A 13,828-nucleotide genomic window follows, 5' to 3' on the forward strand; every position below is an offset into this window, starting at 1 on the left:
AAAGCTACATACAAGCCAGACGCCTACAATCCCTCCTGCTCACCAGATAGTTTCCTTCCCAGGCTCGTTGCAGGCCCAAGTCGCTCCTGTGGCCCTTCAGGGCCTCCAGACAGGCGACCTTGGCCCTCACCCGCAGGGCCTCCTCTGGAGAAAGGCCTTTGATCAGAGTCCATGCCCACCACCTGCAGGTAGACACAACCAAACACACATAGAAAACTCAGAGTGGAAAACAAACAACTGTGACCACAGAGGATCCTGCACTGTGCCTTGATGGTTGGGCTGTGGAGGGAGGGGGGGGGCTCAGCTGTAGTGTACTTATTGGCTTTTCACTCCCAGTTCCCGACAGCCAACATCATTTTCTGGGAAAGCTATTTTCCAACCGAGCCCGGCTACAATAAAAAATAACTCAAACGGACGTGGGGATGAAAAAGTGGTGATGAGTCTTTGATGGAGGAAGAGAAATCAATGCTCAGCTTGAGCCCGAGGCCGAAGGAAACGAGTGTGAGCGGCTTGAAGAGACTCATCTGGATGTAAAACAACCGGGTGCCGCGTCCTGCGGTGAAGCTCGGATCCAAGCAGAGAAAAACGATTTTCCTCAAACCCTTCAAAGACTCGTCCTCTGCTTGAAACGACTCAATTGGAAGCAAACGGTAAAATGTTTAAATGTAATTTCACGTGGAATTCGACCCCCTCAGCAGCTGGAACCTCCCCCTGCTGCTCTGGCGTCTCCCTACCTGTTGTAGATGCTCCTCAGCGACTCCTCGAACTTGCGCAGGACCTTCGGCGGCGTCGGCCACTTGACGTGTCGCCCGTAGTCCTTCATGGACCGGACGTTCTTGAAGCGCCGGTTGACCTCGCGGATGTAGGACCTGACCTTGTAGCGGCGGTAAGCCTGAAGGATGACGAGGGCCGCCCGCATCCGCCGGTACCGCATCCGGGCGATGGTGCCCCTCCACACCTGGAGACCACACGAAGAAATACATATACTGTCATTAGAGAAGCTGGTAATATGACAACATGGGTAAAGTCAGTGAGAGTAAAAATCCTCAACTGAACCAAATCATTGTGTTTGTGAGGCTTCTTAATTTTTACAAATCAAACTGAGTAAATCACTTTTTGAATTCCCCCCAGAAAGTCTTACCATGGTCAAATGTATTATTTTTGCAACAGGCTCAATGTACGAGATACATACAGACAGATATGCAACTCTTTCTATTCACTAATGCACAATATTCACATTAATATCTCTGCTACACAAACTATTCGTATTAACATCTGTTCACTGCACAATTCTTTCTATTCTTTACAAAGGGTTTGCCTCGAAAATGGATATATAAATATAAATTCTGTACTTCACCATGTAAAAGTGTTTCTATGTACTCAAATAAATACTAGTACTTTGCAGTATGAAGCCGTGCATCTTCCGCCCCTCTAATTATTTCAGAATAAAAACCTCAGATCTGTAGAAGACTCATGGAGACGAGCTGTGTGTATAATGTGTAGAATCTATGAACTGGTCCTTTAAGCTCAGGAGGAGCTGCACTAATGCAGAGAGGATTATGGGACATTTAGAACGACTGTATCTAGATCTGATTTATTTAGTAGAGCAGCCATCGCTCCCCGGGCTATTTTAGTCTTTATGCACTGGCGGTAAAAAGCCCGATCATGAAGAGGTTCCACCCCCCCGCATTAAGATCTAAATCACGATGACGACTGTAGCTATAAATAAAGCAGAATACTGCCTCTGTGGCTAATGTATAATTCTGTGTTTCGGCTTCAGGATTCTAAAAATAAATTGTTTTCTCATTGCTCTTCATTAGAACTCATTAGACATTTATTTGTTATTCATCCGTCCTGGTAGACACAGGGGCTCAAACAAGGAGCCCAGTCTCAAGCCTGTAACCACACACAGGTTGAACGGCTATCAGACCCTCAGAAGCATGAATAATAGATGCAAGTGGGACCCCAGGGAACCATAACTCCTGATCCCCCCCTCAATAAAATCACCTCCATATGCTCCCCTTGTAGTGTACACTCCCTCAGACACACACACACACACACCCTCTCCATTAGTTACACATATATAAGACACCTACACCTACACAATGCTAAATATTCTGCAGCGAAGGACGGTTCCTGGATTCCATCTGACTCTAATGCACAGTAATCATGAATATTTGAGTGTGGGGGAGGGCCCGGCGGCAGGGAGACGGATTTCCTGCATTTGCATATTCAAACTGTGGAGGAGGTGGTTCTCACCTGAAGGGATTGGTGAGTAATAATTGGCAGAGGAGAGGATAAGTCGAGCTCCACTGGATTTTGGACGCGCAAGGTTAAACTGCGGCGTTACCTCCACTGAGCAGGTTGTGTTTTTCATCCATTGTTGTGTTGTTTGTGAGGAAAAACCACAGATGAGCATGAAACTTGGTGGAAGGAGGTGGTGTGAGTTCAGGGAGAAGCTGTACAATTTTTGGGGTGGATTTGGCATTTTCTTCAGATGTGATGTTTTTCAACTTTTCATTAATTTGTCAGAGAATATATTAAGGACATATTAAGGCTTTAAAAATGGCTGTTGCTCTGTGCTGATCTTATCTGCATGTCAAACACAAAGTGGTGAAGTCAGATGTTCAGTGCCTGATATCCACGTGGTGCACGAGCCTGTGCCAGAGCAACAACTGGGTGAGGTGAGCAGCAAACAGGAAGCAGATAAAAGAGAGATAAACCACCCCCCCCCCCCGGCTGTGGAGCCTCATTAAGGTGTGTGACAGGTGGAAAGAGGGAAGAGCCGGAGCAGTCCTGCAGCCAACACGGGCACAAACACCCTATAAACTTATATTCTGCCTCACTAACAGCGGAGCGGGAGTGGCCACGATGGTCGGTGGCGAGCTGATGAAGATGACTCTCGGGGGGGGGGACTGTGGATAAATCAGGCCAATAACATGGCCCCCCCGACGGTCTGCCCCCTCACTCTTATGGCCAATAAAGCCATCTGATCATCCTTTTAGAGACTCTGCCATCAGGGAGCCCGCCCTCGCCTCGCTCCGGGGCCCCGGGATTTACGAGATCATCAAAGCCAGATTGGGGATCTTTGTCGTCGCAACAAAGCGGGACAGATTGCTGGGGTTTTAGTTCGGGGGGGGGGGGGGGGTTGAAATCCCTACTGGGCGAGTGCATTCACAAATCACACGTGCCAGGGCAACTGGTGTGAGATGTTGGGCCGACAGGACACGTGACCTGCTGCTGGAAGCCTTTATTCTAACAGCATCGGGGCCGAAGCTCTAATAAAACTCCATTAGCTGATTATTAACAGCACGACTAAAAACCTGACAGGTGAAGACAGATGGGCCCGTCCGCACCGTGGACACACTTCACTGGGATCCGCTGCCGAACGCCTGAGTTTCCACGTCCTCTGGGGATATCGAGCTGGTTTCACAGTGACATGCTCGATATATGCAGTGGGCGGAGGGAAGGGAGGGGGGGGGGGGGGGGGGGAGGGGGTGGAATCAAGAGCCTGTGACACAATCTGCCGAAGCTGCAACGTGCTCTGACCACAGGCCGTCACGGGGAGACACCGGGTCGGAGCTCAGCATCATCAGAAATCAATAGAGAGCTACCGGTGACATCACCGTCACTGCACTGAGGCTGGTTCCTCATTCCTTCAACCACGACTCCTGCCTTTATGTGGTTTGCATTTTTTTGGGCTCTGGATTAATTTTTCTTTATGAACTTAAAAAGCAAACGTGTTCAAATTGATCTTCATCAACTCGGCCTCCTTCAGAGTATTGAAGATCCGATTGAGCGGCTGAGGACAGAACATCCATCAATTAGACGAGAGTGGAACCAATAGATCGGAGGAACGTTGTCGATGGTCAGCAGCTTGAAATAACACACAATAGTCCGACATGTTGCAAGGACACACAATAAAATCTCCTTATTGGAGAAGTGAGTCACTAAAATAAGAATGTAAAGTAAAAAACAAACCCCCTTGTATTGTTTACAGTGCATGTACTTGTATGTTCTTTAAATATCTGCCCTGTGTACTTGAATGTGTGGTGTGTGTCACTTATTAATTTAATTACAAATCTGAATAACAAAAGGCAGGACAAGCTGGTGACGCAAATCATGGAAATCCTCTGTAGACCCGTCTCGTTTCGGTTCAGCCCCTCGACACTAATTAATAAAACACAGACCCACTTTTAAAACATGGCTCCATAGCGCCCCCAGTGGTCAGAAACCTCAACACAATACCTTTAATCTTTAAATGTAGGTTTGATATCCATGAATCACAATCATTCATCTCATACATTTTTACAAAAATAACAAATATTGTAATATAAGAACTGTTTCGTGAGGAATCTAGAGAATCATAATCTGTTCCCTATGGCCCTGAGAGAAATTCAAGTTGTCATTGTTACAGCCTTTAGAGTTTTATAATAATTTTATAAATAATTCAAAGGTTTTGTGATACTGTAATTTAAAGTTATTTCGAGGCTGCAGCACTGAAAGAAACCTCGGACAGTAGATGATGAATAGTTTTTTTTTACTCATATCAAGTTCTATTCAATTCAGATCTATTATTTATTATTTTATTATCTTCTCAAGGTTCTTTACGCTGTATAAGATTATACTGTTTGTACGAGGAGCAAGTGGAGAGAGAAAAACACTTAAACAGAAGCAGCCTCGTATCCACTGAGAGCACTTCATATATTATTATATATACAAACCATAAAGAGATAATATTAAAAGATAGAGAGAAACCAGAGGCCACATCACAAGCTGCTCTCACAGAGGAAACACTTTTCCCTCCTTCAAACATCCAAAAGAGACAAATCCTCCTGGTTTGATGATCTGAGCCGGTGGAGTTCCTGAGGAGGTGAAAACCAAGCGACTCTGCAGGTTCCGAGCGGATCAGGAGATTAGAGCTGGACTTTCTGCTGAGGTTTGGCAGGAGACGGATCAGCCGGGGAGGAGAGCAAAGCTATTCACTGATCCACTCAAGCCCCCCCCCACCACCACCACCTGAAGTTATTACAGAACAATTCACTGCCTGAGGACACGAGTCCCCCCCCCCACCCACCCTGTAAAAGCTCTCTTACACTCGTCACGTCTTGATAAACCCACTGATACACAGAGACCATGTAGAGCTTTGGAAAGCAATTAAAGCAGCGGCTCAGAATACACAAGGGGAGAAGTGTGTGTGTGTGAGTTTGTGTGTGGTGGGGGGACTCTGACGGCTACTGTGATGTGGATGGCTGAGCTTGAATTTATGAAATATTCATTTTTTTTTTACCACAGAGCGAAGGGGGGGGGGGGGGAGCCCCAATGTTTAATTTATATCTTCTGTATTTATGTAGGATTTTCAGGCCCCCGTTCTTTAAGAGGCCTTTTCTCTCACAGGGCTGATGACCGAGCTGCTCTGTCCTGTGAGGGAGTTCCCCGTGTTGTTGTTGTTGTTTGTGGCACAACAGGAAAATGTGCAGTACCCAGGGTAAGTGTAACGCTGGAGAGGACGTGGCTCAACCACACTGAGGACGGGGGGGGAGCACAAGAGGAAACTCAAGCTGCAACAAGGAAACGGAACCCGAAATGGAAATCACTTGAGTCGTTTTGTGTAATAATGCCAACATATAAACAAAAACAAAACTGGAGGAAATGAGTAAAGGACGGAGGGAAGAGCAGGATTAAATAGAGCTGTGAAGAAGCCCCGCCTCCTGCCTCCCCCCCTCAGTGGTGATGTAAAAGATGTAAAATAAAAGCACAGCTACAGAAAAACAACACCGGCCTCACAGTCTGGTTTGGCAGCGGCTCGGTGGCACGGGGCCGATTTGCAGATTGTGTTTTTTCAGTTGTTTTATGGGTCAAATTAAGCAGCATCATTATGGATCCATGAGGAAAACGAGACGTGTGTCTGAGCCGGTGACGGTCCTGGCACCGGGGGCCCGACTGGCATAAGGCGGTGTGGTGTGCCAGGGGCTGATAAGGGGATTGCTTTGCCCAGCAGATCAGACTCGGCCCAGGATGTTTGTCTGAGTAACAGCATGATAGACACCAGAGTCAATTCTGCTGTCACACCACTATTTGATTTTGTGTGTTGGTGAGTGCATGTGCCAGCCAGCATGTGTGTGTGTGTCTGTGTGTGTTTGTGATGCACATACACACATGCATGCCTGGCCCCAACATTGACAGAGGGCAAGATTATTAAAAAGAACGCCTGCTGCTGCGCCTCCTCCGCCGCCAGGCTGCAATGTTTGTTTTGCTGGAGGAGCGGCTCCTCCTCTGGGCTTTGGCTTCCTCATTGAAGTCCACTTAGCAAGGGAGATACAAGATAAGGTTCTCCCGAGGGAGTAGTGGAAGAAAAGCCCGTCTGCTGCGTCTGTGAGAAAGAGCTGCGAAGGGGTCGCGAGGATCAATGCAGAGGTCAAGCAATCAATCGGCTACACAAGTCAAAACCCTTTCATGCCCGAGAGCTCGGAGGAACTCCCTCAGACACACGAGCGCGACATGGTGTGGAGGAATCTGCCCACAGGAGTCTAATGTGAAAGCAGTTAGGGGGGAGATGTGTCCACGCTGCAGGATCGAGTCTTTAAAGTGTTCTGACGATGGATGTGGAGTCTTTGTTATACACCAACTCAGAGCTGACGGACTCAGACGTGACATTTTGAAGCATCCAGGCGATTCTCTTAAGCGTGTCCTTAATTTGAGAGCCAGCGAGAGGAGTGCTCCACGTTTACAGTCGCTCTGTCTATCACAGTTACAGAGTTCCGCTCTGCACGCCGGTCAGCGAACGCAGCACGAGCAGAGAGAGACCCCGGGACCTGAAGGTGTCGTGCAAAAAGTGACGCGTGACGAGCTTAGCAAACACACAATATAGACACACACAGGGATCAATGCTCAGAGGAGTTGAATCAGCTGAAGGAGAAAGTAATAAACTGGTCACGAGTATTCAGCTAATTCAGAAAATGCTTCATATCTGGGATGAAACTAATAATTATTGTTACATCTCAAAGATATAGATAAATATACACAGAACAAGAGTTTGTGAATAGTATAATAGTTGTTGATGACTTCATTAACAGAGACAAATGTTGGTGAACTCTAAAAACCTGCTAATGCAGCTCATTGGTTTCAAGTCAAGGGCCAATCAGGGAAATAAAGAAATGTAATAAAACCCTGAGTGAGTCCCGCTCACCTTCTGGAGGAAGAGGACGATTCTTCCGACCATCTCGGTTCTCTGCTCCTCGAGGCTGAAGAGGGTGCGTGGCGTGCGGATGAAGACTTTGGTTTTGCCGTAGGCGACGTCGTGGTCGAACCCGCAGCCCTGCAGCAGCCGCTTCACCGCCTCCTTGTCCGAGGGCAGGTCGTGGTTCGGCCACGTGAACTCCGAGATCATCTTGTATCTGGAGGACAGACAAAGTGCTCGATGTGAGAAAGTAATGTTAAACTAGTTACACTAAATAAATGGTCATTTCCAAGCCAAGCCAAAACATGTGAATCGCCCCCTAGAGGCTGGCAGCAGTAAAGGTCGTGAACCCCGCCTCCTCCATGTTATCAGAGGGACCAAACCAAAAAGTCAAAGTACACAACAAATTAATCTGTTTTATTTTAGGTAGGATAACTGGGCTATTTATATATTTTCAGTGTATTTAAAGTATGCCTGCAAATATTAACTATATAATTGCTAAATCGTCCAATTACTGTCTCAGTCTGTAAAGTTGTTCTGTCAACAATGCTCAGCATATCATCCTTGATTACAACGTGACACATTAAATGTCCTTAAAACTTATTGAAATCCCCCAAAACTTCTATTTATGAATAAAAAAATCTTATTATGTAAAGACTCATGAACTAATCCTGGTTTCCACGAGGGCAGTGGGCGAGTGAGACCAGCTGGGGAATAAGGACGAGGTGACAACAAGTGTTTGTGTACGATTAGTGTAGTGTAAGTGTGTTGTGATGTTTTGTGTTTATGTCGTACCTCTGCAGGAAGCGAGGGTACGTCTGCCTGTAGGCGAAGCCGGCGCGCCGCACCCTGACGTTCTCCAGCAGCCCCAGGTACTCCACCTGGTGGCGGCAGCGCTCCTGCTCGAACAGCAGAGGGGACTTCACGTCGTTGGGTTTGATGCAGCGGACGTAGTAGGGCTCCTGCACAGGGCACCAGGGGGCGACAGTGAGTCAACTGGACATGTATTTAACCCACATTCCCGGTGAATGCCTGGTGAGAGCTGCTCACCTTGCACGTCAGGTTCTCCACCAGCGCGATCATGGAGTTTTTGAAGAGCGTGGCGGCGGTGAGCGGCCGCTTGGTGACCTCGGTGATGCTCAGTTTGCCCTCAGGCCACATCCCCTTCAGCACCGGGTTAGAACTACACCAGGACAACATTGAGTAGAGAGTGTTGTAAAATACACGTCACACAGAAACGCCTGAACCTCACGTTTATTATCAGCAGAGAGAAAAACACCAGAGGAGGAAGAACCGAGAGGAGATTAAATCTACTGATCCTGCGCTGCTCCTGCTTGATTCTTCATGTAATCGAAGTGCTGAAGTGAGAGGTGATTGAAGTGGTGTGTGTTCCTCAGTTTGTGTGTGTTCCTCAGTTTGTGTGTATGTGTGTGTGTGTGTGTGTGTGTGTTACCTGTTATAGAGCAGTCTCTTGAAATCCTGGAACAGTGTGTCTTTGTTCTTGTCAATGAAACCCACCACTGAGTACCTGTGAACAAAGGGAGGGAGGTAAATACATCTGTGCACTTACTGTTGTTGTGTTACTCTGGACTCACTGTTGTTGTGTTACTCTGTGCAAAGTGTGCTGCTTTAACCAGGAACGTCATAAACACATTATTCCGAGATTCCCTTCAGCCACAGAGCTGCGTTGTGCCCATGTTGTGAGTTGTGTGAGACACGCTCTACATCTTTGTTTCAATGGCTCTGGAATCAGCCAGTCAGGCCTGACACTCCTCTACCCCCCCCCCCCATCCCCCCCCCCCCCCCAAGTCGTCCCTAAGGTGGAGACACTTAGTCCTCACAAATGGGCTCAGCTCGTTTTTTGGGGGCTCAGCACATGAGATTCAGTCATTAAACGACGCCCAAGTACTTCAGGGACTGGGACATGCATGGTGCTGTCACTTCAGGGGGCATTAAAATGTCAATTAAGTGTGTGTGTGCATGTGTGTAGCTTGAGAGGCCTTAATCCTGCAATTAGCGATTTCTACGGCCACTTAGGGGCAAAGGAAACCAGCTGAGAAATGGTTTCTGGTCTCCTTCGTTGTCGGAGGAAAACATCAGATTCTTTGGCCACGAAATGTTCCACATGTTCTGGACATTTTCCTGCTGTGTTCTCACGTTCTGCAAAATGTATGGAGCAACTGACTCGGACATTTGCATTCTCACAAATAGCCGCTCTAGAAATATTCGGAAAAATGACCGGACTTCCGTGCATGTCTAAAGTAGCTCTAAAGTCTATAAACCTCCTAAAAATTACACATTTTAAAAAAGCACTCGGGCTGAGTACAACTAGTGTAATGTCCTTTTGTCCAATTCCTCACAGATATTTTTATCCGAAGGTTATTTAACAACTTGGCTCCTTTGTGCAGGAAATGGATTAATACATTAAAAAGCCAGATGGAGCCTTTCAGCTCCGTGAGTCTTGTATAAAGTTTTCTTTTTATTTCAACGTGTTAAATGTTAAACATCAGACCAGATGCAAAAGCTGCAGATTTTCTGAGTCTAAAGAAAAAGACAGAGGGACGTCATTAAGCTTTCAGAGGGATTGGATGTTACGTGTCGAAGCTGCTGTTTCATGTGTTGCTCAAGCTCACAGTAAAGTTTGTGTCTTACTTTCTCTTCACGTGCACATAAATAACACTTTGGAAAACAAAAACACAAGAAAATAACAGCACACAAAGTGAATCCCTGCAGCAATTCTATATAAAAAAAAAAATCAGAAGCATCAGTTTGTTTAAGCTCAGACTTGATCGTCCTGCTTCTATCGACGCTTCACACATTGTGAGACTGAGGTTTGAGTCGGAGCCTGTGAGGCATGAATATGTAAAAATGTACTAATGTGGGAGAAGGAGGATGAATCACCGGTTTTTCGATACTTACATCACGTCTCCTGCGTAGTGTCTGATACGAAAGTCCCGGTCGAACTCCAGAGTCTTGTCAGCGGGCGAGAGCTGCAGAGCGACACAGAGCGACGGGTGAGCAGCAGGGAAGGTTTCACAGAATCATAAGAGCAAAGAAAAATACTCAAATCAACATCTGAAAAGTGTATTTACAACCTCATTAATACTCTTGTGTTTAAATCTAAAATACTACAGGTTGTTTCCCCGACCCCCAGGACCTACTTAGATCAACTTCAAGTCCTACAGAACAATTCTATTTAAAAGGGTTCCCATGAGAGAGTTCTCTAGAGGGCATGTAAAATACTCCCATGGGGGCCACAGTGACCTTTGACCTCAAAAATCTAAGCAGTTCATGGTTGAGGTCAGAGGAATAAAGAGGATATGAAGTCAGGTTCTGATCCAATGTGACAAACTGAGGTTTTATTTCCCCTCCTCGTTCTTTCCACCTGCCTGGACTCGGAGGTGTGTGGTTTTTCAACATCTGGCCATCTTCTGTAAAGTGTCTATCCTTGTAAAATACTAGATTTGAATATTAAAACTGTCCAGACTCTGTTTCAAATCTTAACACATGTCAAACTGTGCATGTTTATGATCCATTTGCAGAATTTGTCAAAGCTCCTGTGACGACGGATGAAGTGGGGCGGAAAAAAAGCACTGAGCGCTGTCAGGAGAAGAGAGGAAGAGATAGAAGAAGAGCGAGAGATCGTGAGCACGTGACTGAGATGAAGAAGATTCCAGAATGTGGTGCAAGAGAGACGAGGATGAGGAATGACCGTGATGTGACGGGAAGAGACAGAGCGAGTGAGAGAAAGCGAGTGTGAGCGTGCACGTGTGAGCGTGCACGTTGGAGAGTGCACGTGGGAGAGTGATGCATGTATTTAGGCCAGAGGAGCATGAATGGGAAGAGAATTCTGAAAGAGCACGATGAGAATTCTTGCAAAGCAGCGCGTGACAAGTGTGAGATGTAGGAGTGAGGATGAATGTGTGTGTTTGTGTGTCACATCAGAGATTAAGGTAGTGTGTATGTGGGGGGGGGGCGGTGCAAGAAGCAAAGAGATTTAAGTTACTTCTTTAAATGTGGGAATAAAAGATACAGATGTTTAAAAGAAAACACGTGTTTTTGAGCTAAATTTCATCTCCAAATACATAAAGTATAATTACTTTTGTGAGAGTTAAAGATTTGTTCCAGCTTCAAAATCCAGTGAAAATGTTCTTAACCATCTTATAAATTGAACCTTATATCTCATAACATGTTCACTGGAAACTGTGATGGGTCAGAAAAGTTTATTTTTAACTTTCTATAACATGAATAATTGATAATGAATTAATCTGGTAATTAATTAGTGGACTGATGTCTGCGAGTGTGAGAAACCTGGTGCAGCTCGAGTGAATTTAAAGACTGTTGAGCGTTGGCAGAGATATGAGCTCTACTGACTTTTTAATGATCTTTCAACCAAACACAAATACACATACACAGAACTATACAAACACTACACAACCCAACAATCCCTCATACGTTTTGCAGTCTTGTTAATGTGATTATGAAAACGCTCAGCCCCTCGGTTCAGTAGCTTCTGAGTGACACTGCAGACAGACTGACAGACGGCAGTGAAAACTCCACCGAGACTTTTACAGCCGCCACAATTTACCGAGATGCTATTTGCGTCAGCCGAGCCAAACCCGTCTGTTCCATTACCGCGAGGATGACTCACTGAAACACAAACTTTCTGACAATCACAGGCTCAAGTGAGAAAATATTACAAAACAGAAGCAGGAGTGTTTGCATCAGGGAGCTGAACGAAACCAGCAGAGCTCGATTCAGGCCGGGAATCGAACCCACAACGAGCTGCTCTCTAAATCCTCACATCAAAGTGAAAGTCCTCAGTGAAATCTTCAAACTGTGTACCTCCCTGGCACTGAGGAATCTACTGAAGCCTTGAAGAGCCTCCAACAATCCTCTCTCAGGCGTTTTATTGGCAACAGCTCCGCGAACAAAGGAAGGAACACGTTATGAAGACCATTTTGTTTGCAACACTCTCTGGAAGAACCACACTGCATCATTTAACAGCTCCACTGACGTTTCAATAATCTCTTAATGCTCAGGATCTGGATTTTAAACCGTCTGGACCCCCCCCCCCCCCCCCCCCCCCCCGCCTCGTGGGCAACAAACCCAAACTCGCCCAACTGTCCGACGTCTCACAGATAATCTGTGGAAACTCAAAACACACACACACACACACTTGTCAGAGGGAGAGCATGAGTGACAGCTGAAGGAAAGGTTCACAAGACAAACACAGACACACACACAGAGCAGACAGACACACAGATGCACTGACAGACAGACAGACAGCCTGCATCTGCTGGAAGCCACAGTGCCCCTCATCCGTCTCAATCAGTCACACTTCATAACACACACACACACTCCACACACATGCACGCTGAGAACACACAGACACACACACAAGCACACACAGACATGCATGCACGCTTGCACATCTTGGCAGCTTCATTATTAGCACCTCCTCCACGTTTGGGATTCAGCCGAGTGTTAAGACCGAGGGTGTGTCGCTGGTGGAGGGAGGGGTGTGTGTGTGTTTGTGTATGTGTGTGTGTGTGTGTCTGTGTGGAGAGGGAGGGCAAACCAATAGAGCAACAAGGTCAGAATAACGATGTGAAGAGAGGAGCGTAAACCTGAATAAAAAAAAGCAGAGTGTCTCGTTGCGCTCTGAATTTAATCAGTTTAAATTAATCTTGGTTTTTTAATTCTTTAGTATAATATTTCACATTTTATTAACACAACACAAAGACCTGACTCCTGTTAAAAGCATTTACAATGCAGGATAATAATTGATCATTATAAGTTATATGGTTTAAAATGATTTTGTGTACAATTATTATAAGCTTTAGTGTTTAAGTAACTTTTACTTGTGGTTCCAGAAGAGCAGGTTACAACTAGTCTTCATCCTTATTTTGATTTGATTTCCTTTACAATTTATTTGATTGGTTATTGAAGAAATTAAAAAAAACACATAAAATTGGTTAATAATACGTTTCACAGAGATTTAACTTAGGTTTGACCAGTTCGAGCGCAGCATCAAAAACCAGTGGAGGTAAATTCTTTCCCCTTCAGGAAACCGGAGCGATGCATTTAACCCGCGGTCGCTCCAGTGGAAAAGTGAGTGAAGCTAATTCAGGCAGTAAAACACTGTGATTATCTCGAGCAGCTTCAGGCGCTTCGCTCCGTGAATGTAAAACAGGGACGGAGCAGAAAAAAGAAAAAAGCAACGAGCAAAGTCAGCAAACTTCTCCACCAGCTTCAAAATAAAACACCAGTAGCTCCAGTAAAGTGCTGAGGCTGCATCTAATGTGTTTTTCTATTTTTCCAGTTCCTCTGTGGATCTCTTCATATATTCACCAGGATTGACCCAGAGAATATTTCACGTTTTTGCATTATAAAGTATCTTAGAAGATTAATCATTTATCAGAAGAGATATAATAAAACTAAATACCAATAGATTTATTGACAAATGGTTTCAGCTCTACTCTTTTAAGGATTCCAGATTTAAATGGTTTCAGAGTGAGTTACTGAAACCAGACAGAGGAGAGTAAGAAAGACGTCTATCAGGAAAGTTTCCATTTCTAATAACTCAAATAGAGGCCGGGCAGAGCAGGTGGGGGGGGGGGGGGGGGGGGGGGCAGGGCCAGATGC

At 45.7% G+C, this 13,828-nt stretch overlaps 1 protein-coding gene across 1 annotated transcript in view; it reads right to left on the minus strand.

Moving 5' to 3' along the window:
• Nucleotides 1–13,828, minus strand: part of myo1d (myosin 1D) — a 61,700-nt gene that overhangs the window by 21,480 nt on the left and 26,392 nt on the right. The window contains exons 12-18 of the mRNA XM_062378392.1: nucleotides 10,100–10,170; nucleotides 8,634–8,708; nucleotides 8,231–8,363; nucleotides 7,976–8,142; nucleotides 7,190–7,397; nucleotides 735–958; nucleotides 44–182 (exon numbers count right to left, since the gene is read on the minus strand). Coding sequence (XP_062234376.1) covers nucleotides 44–182; nucleotides 735–958; nucleotides 7,190–7,397; nucleotides 7,976–8,142; nucleotides 8,231–8,363; nucleotides 8,634–8,708; nucleotides 10,100–10,170 — 1,017 coding nt within the window. The remainder of the gene's footprint in view (nucleotides 1–43; nucleotides 183–734; nucleotides 959–7,189; nucleotides 7,398–7,975; nucleotides 8,143–8,230; nucleotides 8,364–8,633; nucleotides 8,709–10,099; nucleotides 10,171–13,828) is intronic.

This window comes from Platichthys flesus, chromosome 20 (genome assembly GCF_949316205.1).
Source record: "Platichthys flesus chromosome 20, fPlaFle2.1, whole genome shotgun sequence".
Classification (NCBI taxonomy): domain Eukaryota; kingdom Metazoa; phylum Chordata; class Actinopteri; order Pleuronectiformes; family Pleuronectidae; genus Platichthys; species Platichthys flesus.